Source organism: Falco biarmicus, chromosome 3 (genome assembly GCF_023638135.1).
Source record: "Falco biarmicus isolate bFalBia1 chromosome 3, bFalBia1.pri, whole genome shotgun sequence".
NCBI classification, from domain to species: domain Eukaryota; kingdom Metazoa; phylum Chordata; class Aves; order Falconiformes; family Falconidae; genus Falco; species Falco biarmicus.
The window spans coordinates 48,616,723-48,639,892 of record NC_079290.1 but is presented as its reverse complement, the minus strand read 5'-3'; the positions used below and the strand labels follow the sequence as shown (position 1 = coordinate 48,639,892).

General features: G+C 40.7%; 1 protein-coding gene across 1 annotated transcript; it reads left to right on the top strand.

Annotated features, from left to right (window-relative positions):
• The first annotated feature begins 10,605 nt into the window (after positions 1 to 10,605).
• Positions 10,606 to 11,559, top strand: NPBWR1 (neuropeptides B and W receptor 1). The gene is given in 3 exon segments (XM_056331490.1): positions 10,606 to 11,301; positions 11,304 to 11,456; positions 11,458 to 11,559. Coding segments are annotated over 3 exon segments (951 nt in total).
• Positions 11,560 to 23,170: the final 11,611 nt, after the last annotated feature.

The window sequence follows — 23,170 nt, the reverse complement described above, 5'->3', positions numbered from 1 at the left end:
ACTAGATAAATGTTTTCCTAAGGATCTTTCCTGAGCCAGTTCCTTGTTTTCAGAGAGATGGAGTAGAATACTTGTTCCCCACTGTTTAACAGGGGCGGGGATGGTGGAGGTGCCTTAATGGGGGCAGGGGGTTGCTGCAAGAATGATCACCATCAGAAATTAGGAAAAAGGTAACATAGCATTATTTTTTTCCTGTTATTTGAAATAACAGAATTGTTTACCTCCATCTGTCATTTGTTGTTTTGCAAAGTCTGGTGCCCAAGAAGGGCTGTTCAAATCTGTGCCATTCACACCTACAAGCATTTTTGTAGCCCTTTCATCAAATTGACTTGGTCCTCAGCTCCTTCAGTATAGAAGTTTCTTTTACAGCAAATGAAGAGAATGGAGACAAGTCGTTCACCTCCAGAGAAATCACAGCGTTAACAGTTCCATCTCAAATGACATGGTATTGTATTATAAGCAGAGATGAATATATCTTTGTGAATTTACTTCTCAGACACGGTCTTGCTGCATTTCATAGCATCATTTCATTAAAATCATAGGGCAGGAAAACATTTAGGTTTAGCAAAGTATCCTGCAAGTATTAAAGACCACTCCCTTATTTCCCTTGCCTGAGGATTGTATAAATCCATTCTAGTACTTATTTCTGAAGACAAGCAAGCATAAGGACGGATTCTTGAGAAAGGAATTAATAGATTTAGGTTAAGCTTGTTAAAAAGCTTTGAATTACTGCAGTTTATTAGGACTAAGCTTCAAAAGGCGTATTATTAATAATTTTCTGTCCAGTGCTCATTAATATTTTTTCATGGCTTTATGTTTCTCATGTATATGCTAATTTATTACGAAGAAGTCCTCTAAAAGAGTCTATGTTGGCCTTAAAGTCACTACCAGCCTATGCTGGAGACTCTGCTTTAGTTGATAGGTGAAAAAATTGTGTACTTGCCCAGCTGGTGATGCTCGGGGAGAATATTTTTACTTGCTCATCTATGCCCCATTGAAGCCACAGACATTAGTAATTGTTTTTGCATGAAGCCAAATTAAACCACAACCTTTTGTCTCCCTACCGTCCCACACTCCCAAAGGAGCTACAATTTACAGATGCAGTGGACACTCCGACAACAAAATGATTATTCATTGGTATTCTCATCCTGCAGCTGGCAAATTTGAACATGTGAAATGTGTAGTAGCTGATAATGCTTATGGAACAGATGTCTTTTCACAGTGTATCTGGCAAAAAATTAAAAAAAAAAATGGATTTTTTTCATCTGCTTCTGTGTGATACCTTTGATGCCCCAGTGGACATGTTAAGTAGCAATTCTATTTGAAGATTCCTTGAGAACTGGCATCCTGACCATAGAAAAAGACACAATCTTGGAATGAAGTAAACTCTTGACATTTACCGCCTTTGCTTAATTTTACCCTTCAAGAGCTGATTTATTTTAAATGTAACTCCCCAGCTTCACCCGAAGTGAACATCTCCCCCATTTTCCCTCCAGGTCTCAACCCAAGTCCCTGACTGTCTTCCTTCACTTCCTCAAGTTCACAAGGTGTCATTTAATCTGTAGCTGTGTCAGGCAGGCACTTGGTCATCAGCACCTGTGCGAAGCCGCAGGTAGTGTGTGCCATAACCAATTGCATCAGATGACATTCTATAGTATCAGAGCACTGATACTCGCTGTATAGGGCACCAGCCAAGGCAGCAAACAAAGGTGTCTGCACAGTGTACTGCTTCCACCTCTCAAAAGCTACATAGTGCAGAAGGGCTTCTCTATGAAACTTGGGATCAGGTTCCTTCACTGAGGACACCTGGACAGCTCTGGATCATTGGAAACATTGCTGAAAAGTGGCAGAAATGAAGCGATGATTTCTTATATATTTATAATGGTATGACATATACTTTCACCAATGGTGAGACAGATCTCAGAGGCCTGCCCAGTCTCCAGGGTTCTCTTATGGTCCTGATTAAGTTTCAGAGACCACAAGTATATTTTACTGGTTAGAATTAGCAACAGGAGAAAATAAGGAGTTTCTTATGGCGATGCTGTAGGAGCGGAATAGGGAATATCCTCTCTAGGATCACTTGGAGGGGGCTGCAGCAAAGTTTTAGAACTTACATAAAAACTTGAGACTTAGAAACATAGAACATCTTAACACATGAAAAAAAGTGCTAAAAAGAAAACCAGGAAAGGAAGATAAGCAGATGCCCAGGACTGACAGAGTGAAGGGAACATTTCCAACAAGCCTCAGGCAAATTCAGCTTGCTGCTCCCATGGATTCTTAATCTGTTTCATAAAGAAGGTTAAGAAGGTGAGACCCAGAACACTCATGCACTGTTTGGGGAACAGGACCTGGAATGAATGTCACTGCCTGCCCAGCCATGCTCTGCCCTGGCCCGTGTCCCTGCCTCCCACTCGGAGCCTCTTTGCAATTCTCCTGCCTTCTGATCAGCAACTTGCTTCACTTTCAGCAAAAAAACTGCAAACAGATGCTTTTGGCATGAGAAAGCTTCCAAAGCACCCCTTCTACAATCCCAACTGCTTCCCACACCATGACCAGCCTGGTTCTTCAGTGCTTAAGCTGCCCTTGTTAAATACTTGCTATACCATTTTCAAGCTGCTCACCCAAGCATCCTCCTCAAGTAACCTCAACAAAATTTTTGCTATTGCAGTTGTTTTAACAATGCACCATTAATGACATCTAGATTAGTATAATTATTATACTGTACATTATAGAAAATAAAAAGTAAATGCTACCTATTTTGCAGCATTAAAATGTGGCATGGATATATTCCAGGCATACAAGAATCCCACTTTCTGTGGCTGAAATAAATGGCACACCAGTATTTGCAAGGAAAAGTCAATAGTTCTTCTGGCAAAAAACCAGGATTTTCAGTGTTAGATTTCTCACTTGGGTTCATTCCTGACAGACTTTGAGTCCACACACTGTGGTTCCACACACATGCACACATATAAGCTAAACAGTGCCCAGGAAAACAATCATTCACCAAAATTAATTATCACTTTTGGAAGGCAAAATAGTTCCACCAGTAACATTTCTTTTCTCACTCTGAAGGTTCCCTGATGTGATGTCTTATTGCAAACTTTCCCTGGTGTGATGTCCACATGGGCCAGCCACTTTTCCCAAGCAATTCCCTGGCACGGCTCAGGAGAGGCCAGGTACCGTTCCTGGTGGGCAGTACTCCTCAAGCCACCATGATTTGGAGGCAGGATTTAGCACTCTGGGGTGCAGACTGTTTATGCCTACCAGCCTCAGTGCTGAAAAGTAATTAAGAAATCCAGATAACATTTAGTTTTCCTCACACAGACACAGAAACTACGCACTGCCTATCCCAAATTAGTTTTGTTTGCACACCATTTGCTGCACTTTGCAAATCAAAGAATTATGTTTTAGTGCTTAGGTGGAAAAAAAGTGGGGCAAGTAGGAATTAGGTATCTGCTTAGAGAACCCTCACTTCCATTAGAACCATTCAATGCTTGTGGACTGGGGAAGGGACTGCAGTGTTGAAAAGCCCCAAGCAGCACTTCTAGCTGGTAGAAAGCATATGTGCTGCAGGAATCAAGATCCTTAAGGTTTTTTTCTGGAAACTCCCTCTAAAACATCACCATAAAATCCTCATGGACTGCGGATCAGAAAAGGCAGCATCTCAACAAGCAGGAATAACACATGAAGCTGTCAGTCTGCCCATCTGCCCCTTCCTACCTTAGCCGAGATTGCCCGCATCTGGTGCTGAGTCAACACCTCTCGCAGCAGCTGCAGTTCCCTCCACAGCATCACTGCTGCTACTGACCAGCTCCCTACAGGGAGCAAAACCTTTTGTATGGGGCACAGTTCTACCTTAAGATCAGGCTAAAGTTCACTTGAGGTACATATCCTTGGGTGAAACCAGCAAAATACAAAATGGTTTCAAGCATTGGCTTCTTGACAGCATCTGAGGCTCAGTCCTGTCCTACTGTTGAGCAAAAAGCTGCTGAAAAGAAACAGTCCGCTGAAAAGCAACAGTTCAGAGCAACCAGCCGGTGGTTTTAGGTGAAAGGTAGGTTACCGTGAGGGTATCAAGGAGTGGAAAACCAAAGTAAAAACCTTAAAAATAGAAAAGTCACAGCATACCTGAGTATTCACGTTGAGGAAGAAAAGGCTGGATGCTTGGTTCTGCTGCAAATCAGAACAGTTAATTACATACCAATTTTTCAAAATCTTGGCCAGAGGCCTGACTTTTTTTTTCCTCCTTATACTGCCTGGCAGCATTACAGGTCCCAAGAACAAATCTAAATCAATTCTTTGCTTGTTAGCACTGAGCTAGTCTTTCCAGGAGAATTCTCTGCCTGGTGCTATCCAGATTGAGTTGAAGATGTAATGAATTTCTCATATTTATTTTTTTTCTGAGAAAGAAAAAAAGCCCTCTTTTGGGAACCTCTATCTGTGTTAGCGCTGCTGTGATTAGAAATTGCTTGAACAGTCTCCTTCCTCGTCCTATAGAAGGGGCTATCAGCAAAAAGGGCAACACACAGGCTGTCAGACTCCTGTTTCTGTGCCATCCAGGTTGACTGATTTTTTTCCTGGGGCACTGAGGCAGGTCTTCTTGAACAAGCTGCCTATGAGACAGTGCTAATGATCCAAGTCTACTCTGCTGGCTCTCTAATATTATTTCAGTTTTCACAACTAATAGCAAGCCTCTCCTCTGTACCTTGAGGATTGTTAAGTTTCATCTAAGCATTAAAACAAACAACACAAGAAGCAACACAAGGGAAAACGAAAGGACAGGTTATGTCACATCACAGGACACAGGAGATGATAGAACTATTCCCAGGCTGGGGTAGTCCAGCTGGTAATTTAGGCAATATTAGTCCATCAGTAAGCACATTGCTCTGCGTTTACCTTTGGTGGGAACAACAGCATGCTGGAATAATGCATACTACAGTTTACACACATGCACACAAAGTTGCATTAGTCTAGTCTCCAGCAGCTGAGAATGCAAGTTCTCTTGAACATATGGTAAAATGAAAAGGAACAGTCAAGTTCCAGCATTGGCATAGACCTAGAACTGGTCAAAATGGTGAAAACTGACCTAGACCTAGCTACAGAGTGGCCAGAGGCCACAAATGTATGAGTCACTTACTATAGCAATCAAACTTACTCCTGCCTGGCTGGAGCTACAGACAAACAGAAGCAATTGGACTAGAAAGCAATGACAAGTTTTTATTCAAGAGCATTCATCACAAAATAGGTAACAGTGTCCCAAAACTTCAGAAACAATCTTGGGAACATAGGCCATAAACAGCACATGCAGAAACAAAGCACGAAAAAACAAGTATTGTTCCTGCTATTTGTGTTGCACACAGCTCAAAGTTAACGTGAAGTATTTAGAAGAAAGGATTTAAGTTTTCTGTGTAAAATGGCGGTAAGTCTTTGTGTTCCATCTCACATACAGAAATCTTTTGTTAGCCAGCACCTAAGCAGTAAGCTAGAGAGAAAATAAAGACTGTATCTATGTATAAGTCCCCCTATATATATGTATAAAAGCAACATGGTTTCCTTCCTTGTTTATCCTCCCATTTTATGTTTGTGGAAGTTATAGTTGCTCCTTCATTTATTTCATTTTTCTAAAGACTTTTTAATAGATGTCCATTACAACATCTAGCTTCTCCCTTTCCCACCCCAAAAAAATCAGACTGTGTATACTAATTTATTTTCATAGTCCTCTTTGCTCCTAGCCCTTTCCATTCCTCTCTGCCTATGCATCGCTTTTGTCAAAAAATAAATCACTGGACTTCTTTCAAGTCACATATTGAAGATGAACTCCTGAAGTAAAGAGAGAAGGTGGTCCTGGCTTGTAATATGAATCCTTTTTTTCTTAGTTTCTATGTCACACACACTGGCAACTCCTTTATTATATACTGTATAAAAGAGCATTTTTATTATATCTTAAATTAGTGCAGAAGTATGCTATCTCCCTGTAAAATGTGATACGCATCACTATGACAGTTTTAATGCTGGTTAGATTTGTTGAGATGTTTGGGGTTTTTTTTGTTGTTGCTAGGGGTTTTTTAATGCCACATAGTAAACATCTCTCATTTGTTTAGAGTAACCAAAGAAGTGGCAAGATTCAGCATACTGATAAAGACTGACTATCCTATAGGTTTATAATCTCCTTTTGAATTGCCAAAATACATAACAAGCAGTACTAGTAAATAAAGAAATAATCCTGACAGCTTTTGGATGTAGGATATAAATTATTTTGGAATATATGTTCTAGGACACTAAATCTAATTTTTCATGCATTGCTATTCAGCCTCTGTACTCCATCAGTCCAATTAAACACTAGGGATAAAATGTGAGTTTTAAAATGTAATTAATTGTTAGACTTCTCTTTAGCTTTATATAATACTTAAAAGGAACTTTTTTTCTACTACACTCTTAAAGATTTCCTTCCCACATAGTTAACCCTTGAAGCTATTTCCACCAAAAGGAACCAGTTAGAAGAGAGGAAAATAATGAGAATAAGTAAATCACCACAAGGACTCTATCAGCCAGATTGGAAACCCACAGCATTTTAAGCATAACTGCATTCATAATGATCACATTATGCATGTAATCTTGCTGTATTCATCACCTTTCAGCTCTGTTGAAGGGTTTCTTGTTCAGCCATGGATTACTCACCAGATGTTCTGTGCTTTCTCAAAGGATATTCTTCTTTACAGAGTGTTGTTAGATAGTATCATTTTCGGTCAAGGTTTGATATTATGCAATTGCATCAAAAACATGTAGGTTCCTCTAAAAAGTTAATTTTTTATTAATGTATAATTTGCTGGGATCATTCTGGTTTCAAAGGCTTAAAATAAGAATTCAACATGGTTGAATCACAGAATAATTTGGGTTAGAGGGACTTCTGAACGTCACATAACCCAATTCCCTGCTCAAAGCAGTGCCAACTTCAAACTTAGACCAGGCTATTCAGTACCGTGTCCAGTCAAATTCTGATTATCTTCAGGGATGGAGCAGTGTTCAGAAGCTCAATCACCCTCACTGTGAATACATGTATTCCTTACATCTAGTCAGAATTTACCTTGCTGTAATTTGCAACTGCTGTCAGTCATCCTGTTGTTTTGCAACTGCAAGATTTTGACTCTGTCTTCTCCATAACCCACATTTAGATGGCTGGAGACAGCAATTAGTTTCCCCCAGCCCCCATACCTTCTCTTCTCCATGCAGAAGAAATCCAGTTCCCTCAACATCTACCATCCCAATGGGCCTCCACTGCACTTAGCTGCGGTTTCTCAATGTCTTTCTTCTGCAGGAGAGCCCAAATTGTGTGGTATCACGATCACCAAATCACAAAAACTGCTTCCCTTGACCTGTTGACTACATGCTTGCTGACACAACACAGAATGTGGTTAGCCTTCACTGTTACAAGGGGTCTCTACTCACTGACAACCATCTTGTTCTCTACCAGGTACTCTATGTTCTTTCCTGCAAAATTGCTCCCTAGTGAGGCAGCGTCTAACCTCTACTCTTGGGGGGGTGGGAGTGGGGGGTGTCCATCTTGGCCAAAGGAAATTTTTACCTTTTAGAACTTAACTTGGTTTCTGTCAGACCATTTCTGAACAGCTTCCCTGCCCTCCAGCATACTGACCACGCTCCCCAGTTTGGTAACACCTGTGAACTTCTCCAGAGGTGTATCCCATCCCATCGTTGAGGTCCCTAAAGAAGACGCTAAAAAAGTATCAGCCCCAGTACTAACTCCTGAAAAAAACCTACCATTAGGGGTTTTCTGACACTGACCACCAATTAGATGTTCAACTGCTGACGGCTACTCTTTGACCCATCTATTCAACACAGCTGTGCTGAAGGCTTTGTTAAAAGTTGAGGCAAGAAACACCTGTTGTTGTTGCCTCACCCACCGAGTCAATCACCTTATTACAGAGAGCAACTAGGTTAGTCAGGCGTGATTTGCACTTGGGGAATCTAAGCTGGTTGTTCTAAAACATTTTCTTGTTCTTTGTGTTCCTGGAAATGGCTTCCAGCAGATTTTCCCCCATGGTCTTCCCAGAGACTGAGGTGTAGCAGAGAACTTTGTAGTTCCCTGGATTGTCTTCCTTGCTGTTTCTGCACGTGAGTATGACATGCCTTTTGCAGTCACCAGAGGCCTTCCCTAGTGACTATGAGTAGAGGGTCACAAATTTTATTTATTTAGGTTATCTGCTATATTACTGCAATGATATAACTCAGCCATATGCTATGGCTGAGGTTCTCCAATAACATCTCTACATAAAAACATTTGTTTAGAATACCAGAAAGCAAATCACAGTCAATTTTTTTTACTATGTTGGTGCTATTATGGCGTTACTCAGCATTTGTGTTCTGTTTGAGCTGTGCCATGGCTATCTTAAAACAAAGGTGAAATATTATGAAAGGTTTCAGTAGGCATCGGTAGAAATTCCTACTTCAGTAGGAATCCTGAGGGAACAAAACAATTCTAAAACAAGAGGAATGCCACAAAGCTTCTCCAGAGAAATATATGTGGAAAAAAAGGGAAAACAGCTGAATTAGTTTAATCATTATTAAATTAGCATTTTCTAATTGGAATTATTTGGGCAGAGGTAGATAAAAAGGGGAAGAGGGATCTCATCTTAATAGAGATACTTAATAGAGGTACTATCTGCATGAGATCAATTGAAAGAAAAGAGTGAATGAAAATATGGTCACTGGGAGTTTTCATTGCATCTAAAATGGGAAATATACTTCCTAGAGAAACTTTACAAAGCTATATTCCCTTTGGGGTAACTGTACCTGTCTTTGGGTCAGAAAACCTGACTCAAGTGCTAATTTCTAATAAACTTCATAGCAAAGGTGACACTTTCATTGCTTGTCTTGTGAAACTATAAAGTACACAGAAAAGGGATCGAAACTCCGTAATAAGCCTTGCAGCACAGTACTTCCATCATTCTCATGGGAGCACAGAAATATGCAAACACCTTTTCTTCTCAAATCTTTCCATAAAGGAAGTCAAGCAACAGAGCAGACAGTGTGCTTTGTATGGTGAAGTATCATTTGCTATATTATGTACTTAGTAGTATAAAATAAAATAAGCCAGAGCACTAGAAAGCATAACCACAATGAAACAAAGCTACTTTTCTTTGCTTGTACATTTTTATCTATTTACTCATTAATCTAGTTGCTTGTATTTTCACATTTGTGATATCCTGCTAATCTAGGTAATTATACATCAGAATATGGGACAATCAGAGCCAGGCTGTATTTGTCTCTCACTCCATAGTGTTAGCTTAGTGATATTAAACAATTTTGCCAAATTATTTACCCAAAGATGTATGTATTATATTATTAGTAAATTTATTAATAATTAGTTTTGATGTATGTGGTTAGTACTGCTGGTAACAACACAAAAGAAGCTGTTTACACTTATGATTTAAGAGATGTAAACCATTATCCAAATAAAAATGAAGTGAAATAGTTTTTACACCACGTACTTCTTGAAAAATCAGGATAATCAGGAAATCTGAATTGCCCTCTAAAAAGCATTGCCTCCCTGGGGTTATATTGAAGTCTATCCTTATCACAGTGTGAAGGTGTGAAAGTGTCAGGCAGAGATACAGGAACTCCTGTGCATCCCTCCTGCTTCAGTTTGATACCCACACCCCATGACAAACACCTTTTCGGGGCAAGACGTAGAGCATCACCTGACAGCCAGGGCAGCCCCTGGCCCAGGCAGGTGGTGGATGCTGCCCCAGCACGACGGGCAGATGCTACCTACAGCTGGGATTTCTCTCGCCACCATCGGGAGGAGATGTGACTGCAGGTAATGGCACAAATCTCTTGCCAGTGGTCCAGCTCCCGACTTTTAAACCACTCTCTCTATGGTTCGTGTTACCTATCTGTTGCTGCCTAGATGCAGGGAAGCACGCATTTAACTCTCAGAATCAAGCTCAGGATCCTGCCTGCACAGAGCCAGGACACACATCTCCCCACTGACCCACTCCCACGTCCCCCCGGGAGCCCCACCGCTGCAGACAGCCTGGCAGAGTTCAGTGCATCCTTCCTCCCCTTCCAAAGTGCTCAGCCCCGTCGGGAAGTGGGGGTGTTTTTGGGTTTTGAGGAGAATCCCAAAGATACCAGCTCCTCCCGAGGGCAGGAGTTCTGTGGTCTGACCCAGCACCCGGAGGCACCTTGGAGGGGTGGGGGGTGGCTGTCAGGTTGGACAGCTGGGCTCCCAAGTGAGTGTTGTCACCTTGGGGTGGTCACTTTGGGGGAGTCCGAGGCTGGGTGCTGACCCTGCATGGCATCCATTGGTGCAGGAGGTGGGAATAGGCAACTGTTGGGGGACCACCCCTGCTCTGGGGGGATGGTGGGACCCTCCACTGCTGGCTGAGCCCTTGGTGACCTTCCCTTGCTCCCGGCAGGGCAGCAGTGAGCAGCGTGTGTGAGACCTCGGTGGCTGGATGCACCAGAGGAGACAGGCTTGAGAAAAGCAGGGATCTCACCTTTTTTCCTCCACTTCCAATCTGTCCCCATTACCAGTGGGCCTGGCCACACTCTTCTATGGCCATGGAGAATTGAGATCGATTCCTCATGAGGAGACTGTACCAGGTAGGGAATAGAGGTCTGAATATGTCCACTCCTTCACTGAGCTCCAGCTTTTATGTCACAGTGCCTGTCATGTACTCAGTCATCTGTGCCATGGGGCTGACAGGCCACGCTGCCATCATCTTTGTAATCCTCAAAGCCCCAAAGATGGAAACAGCCACCAACATCTTCATCCTTAACCTGGCCATTGCTGATGAGCTCTTTAACCTGGTGCTACCCATCAATATTGCTGACTACCTGCTCCTGGAGTGGTCCTTTAGAGAGTTCATGTGCAAACTCGTCATCTCCGTAGACCAGTACGACCCCTTCTCCAGCATCTGCTTCCTCACTGTCACAAGCACTGACCACTACCAGGTTGTGGCGGCCACCACAATGTCCAGGAAGATGTCCTACCATGCCTATTGAGCAGCCAAGGTTGTGAGCCTTTGCGTCTGGTCCTTAATCACAGTCATCATCCTGCCCTTCACTGTCTTTGCTAGGATTCACAAGGAGCAGGGGCACTCCCAGTGTGCCTTTGTATTCCCCTACCCTGAAAGCAAGTGGCAGAAAGGCAGTCGGATCTACATCTTTATTTTAGGCTTTGTCATCCCCATGTCCACCACCTGCATCCTCTACAGCACCCTGCTGTGCATATTGAAACACGTACACTTCACTTGCAATGCAAAAGCCCTGGACAAAGCCCAAAAAAAGAGGTGACACTGATGGTGGTTTTCATCCTGGCTGTGTGCCTGTTCTTCTGGATGCCATGTCACCTTAGCATAGTGGTGGCCCTCACCACAGATATCCCATAAACCCCACACACCATTGGGATATCCTACTTCGTCACTAGCTTGAGTTAGTTATACCAACAGCTGCTTCAATCCTTTTCTGTATGCCTTTCTGGATGACAGTTTCCAGAGAAGTTTTCACAAACAGAAAGATTGTAGAACCGCTTCATAAAGTCAGTCTTCTGCCCCCTCCTGTGTCCCTCTCACAGTCATCTGCTCTTCCTGGGTGGCCAGCCCAGTGAGTGCTTTCTCTGCAGTCTCCTTGTGACAGTCAGATCCAGATTCAGGGCTTCAGACCGTCTCACTGCACAAGACACAAACTGGGGACAGGTGGATCTTTCTCAACTGTCCTGCACTCATTTCCTCAGCAGAGCTCTCCATCCCTTACCCTTCCCCAACACCCCCACCCACCCGCTTTTTTTTTTTTTGTTGGTTTTTTTTTCAAATTCCTTCTCTCTAACATGCTTTCTGTCTTAGGTTTGTAGCTCACAGAGCTGCCGCAGTTTCCCTTTTCCCTTTTTAAAAGTATCGCTCTGTGAACTCAAGCCACGTGACTGCCTCTGTTAGTGATGGTTCACAAGGCACTATAAAGGTGTGCTAATGAGTGTCTTGCTTAATGATTCCTCAGCCTCCTTCATATCCACAGGACCTGCTTACCCAATGTCTTGCAGACCTGGCAATACTGAAAAGGATAAGCAATAGACCAGGGTACTGAGCTCATTTCGGTTTACAGGGGACTGAGATAAGGTAGTCAAAATTCATGATATCAGGCAAAGCAGACCTCAGCCTGGCTTTAAGGAAGAAAGAGCAAGCCCTCACTAGTGACTAAAATACACAGATATGGGTTTGGGGCCACTTGCTGTGGAAAACAGCTTAACAGTGTACTTGGTAGCTGTAATTTTTAAAATTTGCAGTTCTTGTTTGCATCAGAAGTGGTGTTTACTTTTTTGTTTGTCACATGTTTATCGGCAATCTCCTTCCTGCACATACAAATCTTTGTTTGTTGGTTTGTGGTTGGGGTTTTTTTCATCCTAGAAAACAGAATTGGAAGGTATCTTCACAACAACTAAGTCTCTAAGGGTTTGAAAAGGAGTTGCTGAAGTGTGGGAAATATTCTGACTTCTTCCCTACACAGCATAAATAACATATGCAGTGATTAGGTTACTTTTAACAGTCTCTCACACACCTGTACTCTGCTTGCTGGTGAGATTTAATATTTCTCTTAATGAGGACAAAGGACGTAAAACAAGAAAATATTAGGTTAATTTTATGTGGAGGAGGGGGGAGAGGGTCAGTGAAAGTTTCACCAGAACTCACATGTCCCATAACTGCATGAGGAAGGTTTTTTTCCTCTTCTCTCCTCTTTCAACCCTCTAGGGAAAAACTGGAAAATGTGGAAAACTGGGAAAATATTTGTAGTCATTTGACTTCTCATCTTATTGGTGTTGCTTGTTCTTCCCTGCAGCAGATGCTAAATCAGTGTAACGATTTTTGTTACATTATTTCCCCCCTCCACTGAATACAGGGATATAGGGAAATGTGGCTAAGGAATTGCATTTCCACCCACAGAGGAAGGGATGATGAGTTTCAGAAGGTGCATAAGGATTCTTGTGACACGTGCTCAGGTTTGTAGGTGCCTCCTGAGAACCCTTGCACCAGGTCCCTTCCCACTGCTGCAATCTAAAGTTCTGACATGGGCATGTGGAAAGTTTATTTTGCTAAATCCTTCTGAGAAACTCCAAATAAAAATTTTACTTGCAGATTTTAGCAATTACGCAAACCCTGGAACATTATTATGCCATATAACTGGGTTGATATTTAAATCATTTCTCCTTATAAGCCATCAATGTTCTTTGAGGCAGTCAGTGCTAATTTCAGCACCCAGTCTAGGTGTCATGGAAATGAAAGGATGCCTTTGGGTGACAACAGTGTCTAATTCTGCTTCATTGGAGGCTGACTGAGTGACTTCCATCAGACGCAGAAGTCAGCCTTTGAAAAAGCAAGCCTGAAAGATGCTGAGGGTCCATTTACACACCACACACAAAAGCATGCTGCAGGAATGGAACAGTTGTCCCTCACCTCATCTTTCTGCCTGAAACAAAAGGTAATTAACTTTTCCCACCAGCTACTTGCTGTTTCAGCTGGGCTTGTTAATTGTAATGATGCTTCTCTGTGGTCAGTTAAGTGCTGTGGAGAAAGATGTTACTCTGTATGGGTCAACTAGCAAAGTCTGTGCTTGTTTAGACTGCTAATCTGTATACCCACACCACCTCTCGTGTCATTTAAGCCATCATGTCTACAACAATGTTACTTGTGCAAAGACTGCATACAGTTTTAAAAGTAAACAGTATTATTCCCCAAAAAAAGACATTTTCAAGATTGCTGTGCTCTTGTTGGTTGCTGATCCTTCCCTGAAGACTGAAGAATGCAGGTAAAATACAGTTCTCTGACAAACAACCACCTTATAGAGTCGCACAGATCTGAGCACTGCTTCTGACAGTGACCAACTGAATATTTTGATCAAGCTGCTATGCAGTCACATTTGTCTTATCACCTGTTGGGGCTTCTATTTACCCAGAAATGTTATTGACGCTTAGGTAGCTTTACTGTGCTTCTGCAGTACCTAGCCTGTACCAATACATCAAATGCATTTCTGAGATACTTGACTGATATTAACAGTAGGTTATAAGAACAGTCTGACTTGTATTTCATTTTTATCTAATTTAAAATAACAAAATTTAGTCTGGTTCAAGATTTAAGCAAACAAGCAAGCAGTCTACTTTCTAATCTAGATCAGTGTAAAGAGATTTCTTTAAAATCTCCATATTTCTTAGGAAATAGGAAAGCATTTAAAGCATGCCTTTCCTCACACTCAGTATCTCATCCCTTTCTCTTTCCCATACTCAATTCCTGTTGTCCATAGGGGAAAATATGATAAGTGCTATACATTAGCAGATTTCACTTCAAAATATTTTGTGATGCTTGTCTTCTTTTGTATTAGAAACATAAAAATACAAACAGAACATCACCTGTGGTAAACACAATCCTTCTCTAAATTCTTTCTCATTCTGAAGCCACAGCTCTTCATAGCAGGATGAACATCTGAGAAGAATTCAGTGTTTCCCAAAGTGCCTGGAGTTTTCCCATGGTTGTTAGTCACAGAACAGGCTAAGATTTGAGCAACAGCCCAGCTCTGACATGGGCTGTTGTGAGCTCAGCTTAAATTCATGCATTGGGCAGGACTCCCCTTGCATGGCTGTGTTGTCTGCAGTGTCCGTGACGTGCCTGGGAAGTGGGACTGGAGTCTGTCCTGCCGCAGGCATTGCAAATGGGTGTCTATGTGGAGGAGGAGGTTGAGCCTGGACAGCCTGGGAAGAGTGCTGTACGATAAGGCCCCCTCTGATCTTGCAGACCTTCAGCATTAAAATAGACAATATATACTTCGCCTTCCACCATATGCTCTTTTTGTTTGGGAAACAGAACATTCTGGGAGAGTCCAAATGTGACCACAACAAGCATTCAGCAGGAGAGGGAGAAGTCTGATCTTCAGCACTGCTGGTGAGCAAGGACAATCTGGTACAAAGCTAAACTTCAGCTCCCAGCGCAGCAATAGAGGATATTATCTCAAAAAATTTGCTCCCCTTAAACTTTTCTACTTCTCTTCCAGAGGAAGGATTTATGCTCAGCTCAAGCAAGGTATTGATCTTCACATGGGCTTTTGCAGCACCTCTAGCCCTGAAAGCTGGCTTAATGGAAGGGATACATCACACCATGCTATTTTTCATGTTGCACATTTTTCTGCAGCACTGGGTGGTCAAAGCAGCCCTCAAAACACACACCTCTCTGTCATCTCTAAATCATTTACCCACTACGTTTTGCACCTCTATCAGTTGTACTTTAGTGGCTTCCAAGTATCCCTCCAAATATTTGTTCCACAGCATAAAGCTGCCCTGAAGTCAGGAGCAGCACATTGGTGGGGAGCAGGCAGACATATGAGGGAGTACACAGCATCAGAGGAAAATCATATGCTGTCAGGCTAGAATGATCCCTGCATTTGGGTACGGGAAGGAGATCTTGGACTCTATCTATATTAGCGCTAAGTGCAGTAAGAACAGATCTGTCCTCATGACTGGTGTCAAGTGCCCATGTCAATGCTGATTGTATTTCAGGAGTTTCTACCCTGGACTAGCTGAGGTCTGACTGCACAGATGCATTAGCAGTTGCAACACATTAGCTGTGCTCCTGGATTGCGTGTGCTGCTTTAATTTCATCCAAAGGGACTTTGGCTGGCACATTTATAGGCTCCTCTGCAGAATGGAGCAGAAGTTGGTAAGGGGGAATGATCAGAAAATTTACTTCAAAAGCACTTTCCTGGCCTGAGGTGCTGACACAGACACATCCCCACAGCATCACCAAATTGCACAATCCAGGTTTAAGAAGTTCTCACTCTGAGCAGTACTGGGAAGTCCAGGACCTGCCCCCTAATTCCTAGTTCTGAATAGTTGATAACAGGCCAAATACAAAGGCTTAGAGCATATATGTTGATTCTATTACAGAACTATATGGTACTCAATGAGACATGAAACATTATGCGATGCTTTCCTGACTTGCTGTTTGGGCTGCCTGTCACTGGCATAACAAGCTGAGGTCTTAAAAACACTCCTCATGCACACAACTGTGACATGGGCAGATTTGTGATCCCTGTAGTACATCTGGATGGTTCCCTGCAGGTGTCTCTTGTTGGGCACATCTGGCAAGGAAAAGTGTGTCCTCAGAAAGGAGCATTTTATTCCGCAAAATAATATTTTGTTTAGATTGATGTTGCAAACTAAACTAAACCCACTTAAAATATTTTCTTAATTCTTGGAAGTTTCTAAGAATCACTTTATCTTATTTCTCTCCTAAGAATTTTTTCACTTTCTGCTCTTTTTAATCAACTAAAAGGTAATTTTTTCCTAATAAAACTTTTTAGAGCAAAGTCTTCCACAGTTTTTTTGTACTTAGTCGAACTAGGTATTCCCATTTCTATAAGCAGATTGTTACCTTATTTTTGGTCCAATATTTTTAGAAACACTTTTGCCATAAACACTCCTTCAATGAAGAATGTGCTGAGTTTTATCTAGTTATATTTGAGCGGATGGAGTTTTCCTCAATGAGTTCTGAAATTTTGGAATTTCCACAGCCTGGAAATACAGAAAAATAACATTTCCAGAGAACATTGCTATGGGGTCCCAGCAATTTCAACTATATAAATAATTCAACAAATAACATCCAAAGGCTTAGAAATAAAACATACTTAATTAATTGCTAATTAATCAAAGAGCAAAAGGATCTGGTATTCACCAAGGTCAGGCAGCATATGAAGCAGAAGTTTACAGACTTGAATTTAACACGCCAACATTTGGTCTAATATTGATATTGTTGTCTAACATATGTAGCTCAACATGCAACTGGCAACCCCCACGTATGTTCACATGTGCAATGTAGACATTTTCATTTAAAAAAAAAAAAGCAGAAAATTGTTTCTTTTGCTCATTCTGCTAAGCAGCTGCTTACATGAGCAATCCCATCATGCCAAGGAAATGATTCCTTAATTAATCCTGTCTGAGTAAGGATCTTGCAGACCACCCCATTCCAATTACAGTGGTCCTGGCCCCCTGGGCTTGGCTGGCCTCTTTCTGTTTCCAGGTGGTTCCATTGTAGACAATAGAGAAAGTTTTATAATTGTACTGTTTTACCAACATAAAGTACGATTGCAGCTGAAGGTAACTCTACACATTTGTATCTCAAGTGAAAGAAAACCACCTTCCGTTCCTGCATTACAAAATAAAAACAGTTAAAGTCTGCATAAATTTTACATATCGTTACCATTTTCCCCATCTTCTTCCACATCCATTTTTAGGAAGTGTGAAGAAAAATCACAATCAACTCTTTGCTAAAACTATGGAATTTGAAGCTCCACAAGTGCTTCCAAAACCTTTTTCTACTTACAAAACCTTTATACCACCAGATGGAGTTCGAAGACAACTTACTCAGCAAATGTCGGGTGTGGAAACGAGTTCCTGCTGTCACACCGGACATGGAGCATGCATTTGCTATGTAAGGTGTCTTCTCAAATTTTGCTCCACGAAAGTATGATAAATAGAAGATATTAAACTAGTTTTAAGAAAGGATTTTTATATGTACACACACATATATATAAAACAGAGTTTAGGTCAGTATTTTCTAAAGGTGCAATCAATCCCAAAGCTGTTTGGTGTTTCTGTATTTACAAGCACCCTCTTCAAATGTATAGTACTCTTAAATACCAAGAGTCCTGCTGTCTGGATACAGCTGAGGACCCACCTCCCGCACATTCCCACTCCCAGTCACTGGTTTGGGGGAGCACTGGGCCGGTGCCAGTGATGGGAAGCAGAGGCAGCGCCAGCAGGCAGAGCCCACCTTTCCTCCCCACCGTTCCCCAAGCCAAGGCAGCCCTGGGGAGCTCAGGCTGTATGTGGGAGAGGAGTTGGGTGTCTCTGTACTCTGCTTCCCAACATTTTCATTAGCTGGATTTTGCTTCCATTATTTCCCTTTTTCCTGTCTAGTTCCTATTATCCCCAGGCTGTATTTAGTGGTTTGGACACTTCACCGCCTCTCAGCTTTCAGCCCCTGGGTGGCACTGGTTCTTCACTAACAAGCCATCACTGCTTCCAGAACTAATACCAATTAGCCAGGGGAAACAAGAAAGTACTGGGATCTTTATTGTAAACTCTGTGTAAAATGGCATGAATCCATATGCATTTAAAAATTTTGAAGTACTTTTAAACAGATATTGGTTGAACAAAGTCCTCTGAAATTGCAGTAGTTTAGTTTAAACCTGGATTAAAAATCCTTTTTGCTCCCAGATTTAAATTCTCAGTTCAGACAGTAGGCAGATCAGTAAGGCAAGAGATTCTCAACCAAAACTCTGAAGTCCTTAAAGAAAAATGGTGATTTTCTTTAGAAGAAATGTGTTCCAAATGCTTTTTTAATTCTTTTTTAAGGTGTATATTAAGGAAAAAAATCTATATGTTTCTAATAAGGAGCATGGGTTATAATCATTTAAATACCTGGGAAAATTCTGGGGAGCTGTAAACAGTACAATGGGCTTGGATACCATTAGTTTAATTTTTATATATGAATAGCCAACAGTGTAATCTGCCTCTATAAATTCTTACAGGCTCAGATGTTACTATAGTCTCCTTAAATACTGTAATGTATATTTATGTTTCTTATTGGATGAAATTTCTACAACATGCCTGTGTTGTCACAGTTCCCTTTTCTACAGAGAGAAATCTAGACTATGCTACCTGGCACCTGTGGAGTAAGGACTTCTCGGCTCTGGCTCTGAGGAGCATTACTTCTGCGTTACATCACTGTCTACTGAGGCATAGACAAATAAGTAGAAAAATTCTAACATAGTGGAACCATTGTTTCATTGTTGTTATTTACTGCTGATACTGTGGGTGCACTGAGATGCTAACCAGCCTGGGTTATTGTGATAGGCACTTAACCACCTACAGAAAATTAAAAGCTGCACAAGAGGATTTGCAATTTAAAAGAGACAAATGCTGTCTTGCTTTCCTAGGGACGCTGGTGTTCTGAAAGCCTGAGAGAAGTGTGAGCCTGTTCCTCTCCATGCCTCAAAAAAGCCCTGTATTTTCCAAGGTCTACATTTTACTTCTGCATTAAATTCACCTTAAAACTGAATGTGAGAAATTCACATGGGCTTTTATGCCTCAGCCACTGAGTCGTTATAAAATGGATCTTCAGCTAAGAAAATAACAAGGCTAATTTCTGGTTGGCATAGTGACAGAGCAGCAATATACTATATAAAACTTTCATGTGCTCTGCATTAGGTACCTATAGAAGCTATTGTCTTCATATTTGATGGGCCTTACAGATGACATTTGTTCTCTGCAACGAGCTAAAGCTACCCAAGTATCAGCTAGAGCTGGTGTGATAGGTCTTTTTTGGTTTCTGATGCTGCAAAATGCAATGGGAAGTTTGGACAACTAAATATGAACATCTCAAATAATGGGAGAAGGTAGCTAGCTGTCATCTTTTGGGGATACCTTGACCTGTTTGGGAAAAAAAAAAAAAAAAAAACCACAACCAAAAAAACCAACAAATCTATCTTCTAAGCAGCACTGCAGGATTAAAAGGAAAAGGTTCAAAAGAGTACGGTGGTCTTTCCCTTCTTGTAAGGCTTTGATACTCATCTGATATATTTGTTCATTCACATAGGCAATGGCTGGTAAAAAAAATACCAAAATGTTAGAAGTCTTCTCAAAAACAGCAGTTCTCAAAAAGCTCAGAACAAGCTTCAACCCTGATGACAACTTTTTTTAGTGTGATGAAGCTTTCTGCTGACTCTTAATCTCCACTAAAATAAAAAAAGGCCTCAAGAAATATTATCCAGAGAAACTAATCTTGCTATAGATAACTTAGAACACAGTTAAATAAACCAGGACAAGCCAGAATATAAGACAGAAGGGTCAATGCAGAAATCACTAACAGGCCCTGTTGCTGCTAGTGATGATCCTTTGAATTTTTGCTGTATTGGTTACTGGACTGTCGTTCAAGGCTGGTTAAATCTGGGGTGGCCGATTTCCATCCCTCTGTGACTAGGTAAGAAATGAAGTGGCACTCAGTGGGTATGCCACATAGTTAGATTTTTTGTGTTTTGAAGAACCGCTACCATTGAGTCACATTAACTAAAGGTATTAAAGAAAAAATAACAATCCATTGTAAAATGCTGGATTACCAGAACAAATTAACTATTTCAGAATTACCATTCTGGACCAAACCAACAACCTGTTTAGCCAAGTAGTCTGTTTCCAACAGGTTTTACATTATATTGCTTGATATGGTGACATATAACCGTTTCCAAGGACATTATTATACCTTCCTTGTGTGTGGGCTGGTTGCATACATCACTACCTGTCAGAATTAAATCTGGCAAGGCAGAAATGGAAACCTTTTACAATTGTTTTTATTATTTGTATGATTACAGCATACAGTGGCCTAAATAGGGTTCTGCTGAGCTGGCCATTCTGCAAAACACTGACTAAAAAAGTTTGACCATTAATAAAATTAAATCTAGTCTCTTTAAGATGAAGTAATATGTGGAGAAAAGAAGTTTTAAAGCATCATAAGGGTAGGAAAAGTAAATACAGGAATTGCAAAGCTTGATCATCCCTGAAACTGTGGATGAACCTAGATTTCTTTCCAAATGATGGTCTGAACATTCAGAAGGAAGTTTACAGAAGAGAACAGAAGCAGCTCTCTAGCATGCTAGAACAGGTGACAGTATTACCCTACCTGCTGCATGTCAAGAGAGCCCCATCCCATTCACCAGGCAGAGCTGCCAGCAAAGGCGATGTTTTCCATCCATTCACCAGCTGATTCAAGGGAGATGGGCAAGGAAATCCCTACAGCAAGGGTGAATACCTATTCTGGTTTACCATAACACTGGAAAGATAAGTAAGAGTGATATACAATGCCATTAGACACCCAATATGTGATTTTATTATCAGCACCTACATGCTACATTAAATTAACTCTACATCTGCCACAAATAAGCAATTAAGTCTACATCTGCCACAAATAAGCAATACTACAGTTAAGTACATTTCACATACTGCTGTGGGGGAGTCCACATTCTGGTGCTGTTTATCAGGTCCAGACATCGTTCATTGAAGATGTTGGGTCAGGACCTTCTTTTCCTTGTGTCCTTATCTCTGCCCCATCAGCCATACCCTATCAATTTCTCTTCACAAGCTCACATATGCTCTGCAAAACTGATTTCTTCCACCTTTCAGGGTCATTACGATGTCCACATTAGACAGTCAGACTTCACTGTGCATTCCTTCCAATGTCCTCTTCTCTTCTGAGCTCCCTCAATCAAGTTTATGCTACCACTAAAATGGGATCAAGGAAAGCAACGTGTTCTTTATTGTAGTGTCAGCTGTTCTGTTCCTCCATTGTCTGCTGTTAGGAGACTCCAACACTATCTGCATAATGATGCCTCCCACTGATTCTGCAAGGGGAATTTGTCATTTATGATGTGCTGCAAAAGCTTTTAGGAATTGTCATCTACCTAGTAAGAAGCACATGTCAGGGGCCATGAAGAAAAGCAAAGCAAGGCAGCAGAAATGCTAATTCTTCAAGGATGGAAAAAGAAAATGTGGCATAAATTAAGAAGTTCTGCTTCCTTTACTGTTAAAATGTTTTTATACTCAGAAAAAAATCTTGCAACTGTCAAAAAAGAAACTGACCCAAAGTTTGCAGAAGTTAACAGGAATGGGGAGAAGAATTTTTCTCAGATGCTCCCATGCTGGCAATGATGCACACAGTTTAAGGGACCCATCGCAACTCTTGGGCAAGGGATATAAGCCTTAACATGCAATAATAAAATTACCAGATGCTATACTTGCAAATATATGTGGCTCAAAATGCATATTATGTTACCTTTAGCAATTTCATGAACAATTAAGTGCTGGTAAAAGGCATCTGCCTAATAAAATGAGAAGTGTTTCTACGTATTTTACAAGCATAACTATGTGCTACCAACTCTTGCCTTCCTTGTCCTTAAAAAAATCACTACCAAAAACTTAAATAAAGCAATTTAAACATTAGATAGGAAATTATGGACTTAATCATATTGTTTCTTTTTTTTACAAAATTGTAGAGAAGAATCCGATGAACAGAAAAATGTGGCTAAGTGCTAAATGTTATAACACTAATTTGTACACGTAATCAACCAACTTTAGTTTCCTGAACTAATGAAAATCATCCAAATCTTATATAAAATTTTCAATCACTTTCTATCCAACTTTATTGCAATGAATGGGTACAACAACTGTGCTTCCAGCACTGTTCATACTACAGTTAATTAAATTGTTCCTGAGTTAAACTGAGGAGTTTGTACTCCATTTTTATTCACCATCTAACCAAAACTTTAACCACAAAATACTTTGCAGCTACTATTGTTTATAAACAAAAAATATGATTGTAGGTTTTGTGTTTGTATTGCATGTTATGTGTTTTTAAACTGTAGCTGTAACATGCTAGGTAGAAAACCACGGATAAGAATGAATCTTTTGTATATTTAGAAATCTGCTTACCAAAAGTAAAAGTAATTGCAGGTGCCTGAGAAATTTATGCACTGTGTAATTACAAAGTGCTAGAAATACAATTATAGACTTTTTAATAAGAGGAAAGCTTTTCATTTTCTTCCCCTTTATTTTTAATATTGCTTTCTCTTAAATGATTTATTTCATGTTTCATAACAAGTTAGTAGGAAAAATACAAGGTGAGGATTTTTCTAGAGCTTTACTATTTGTTTTGCAAGCAAATAAATTTCCAGGATCTGTTTATATGTGCTTGTTATACTCAGCAGTAAGCATATGGAGTGATTTAAAACAAAAAACTCCATGATTCAGAAAATTCACTGGGGTCATCAGTAAAGATCTACACAGCTCATAAAAGCTTTCAGATGCGAAAATAATAGTCAATCAATCACAAAACTTTTAATGTAATAAATTTTTAAACAAAGTAAGTTTCTGAAAGCTTCCTAGAGTGCCTCAGTCCTATAAAAATTAAATCAACCCTGTTCAGTACATTTCATCCTTTAAAATGAAATGTAGCATGGAAGAAATTAACCAGGATTTTGAAATCATTTTGAAGTCCCTAAAAAGAAAAAAACATTGCCATCTGAAAGCAACCTTACACACCTTTCTATTTCCCAGAGAAATCCT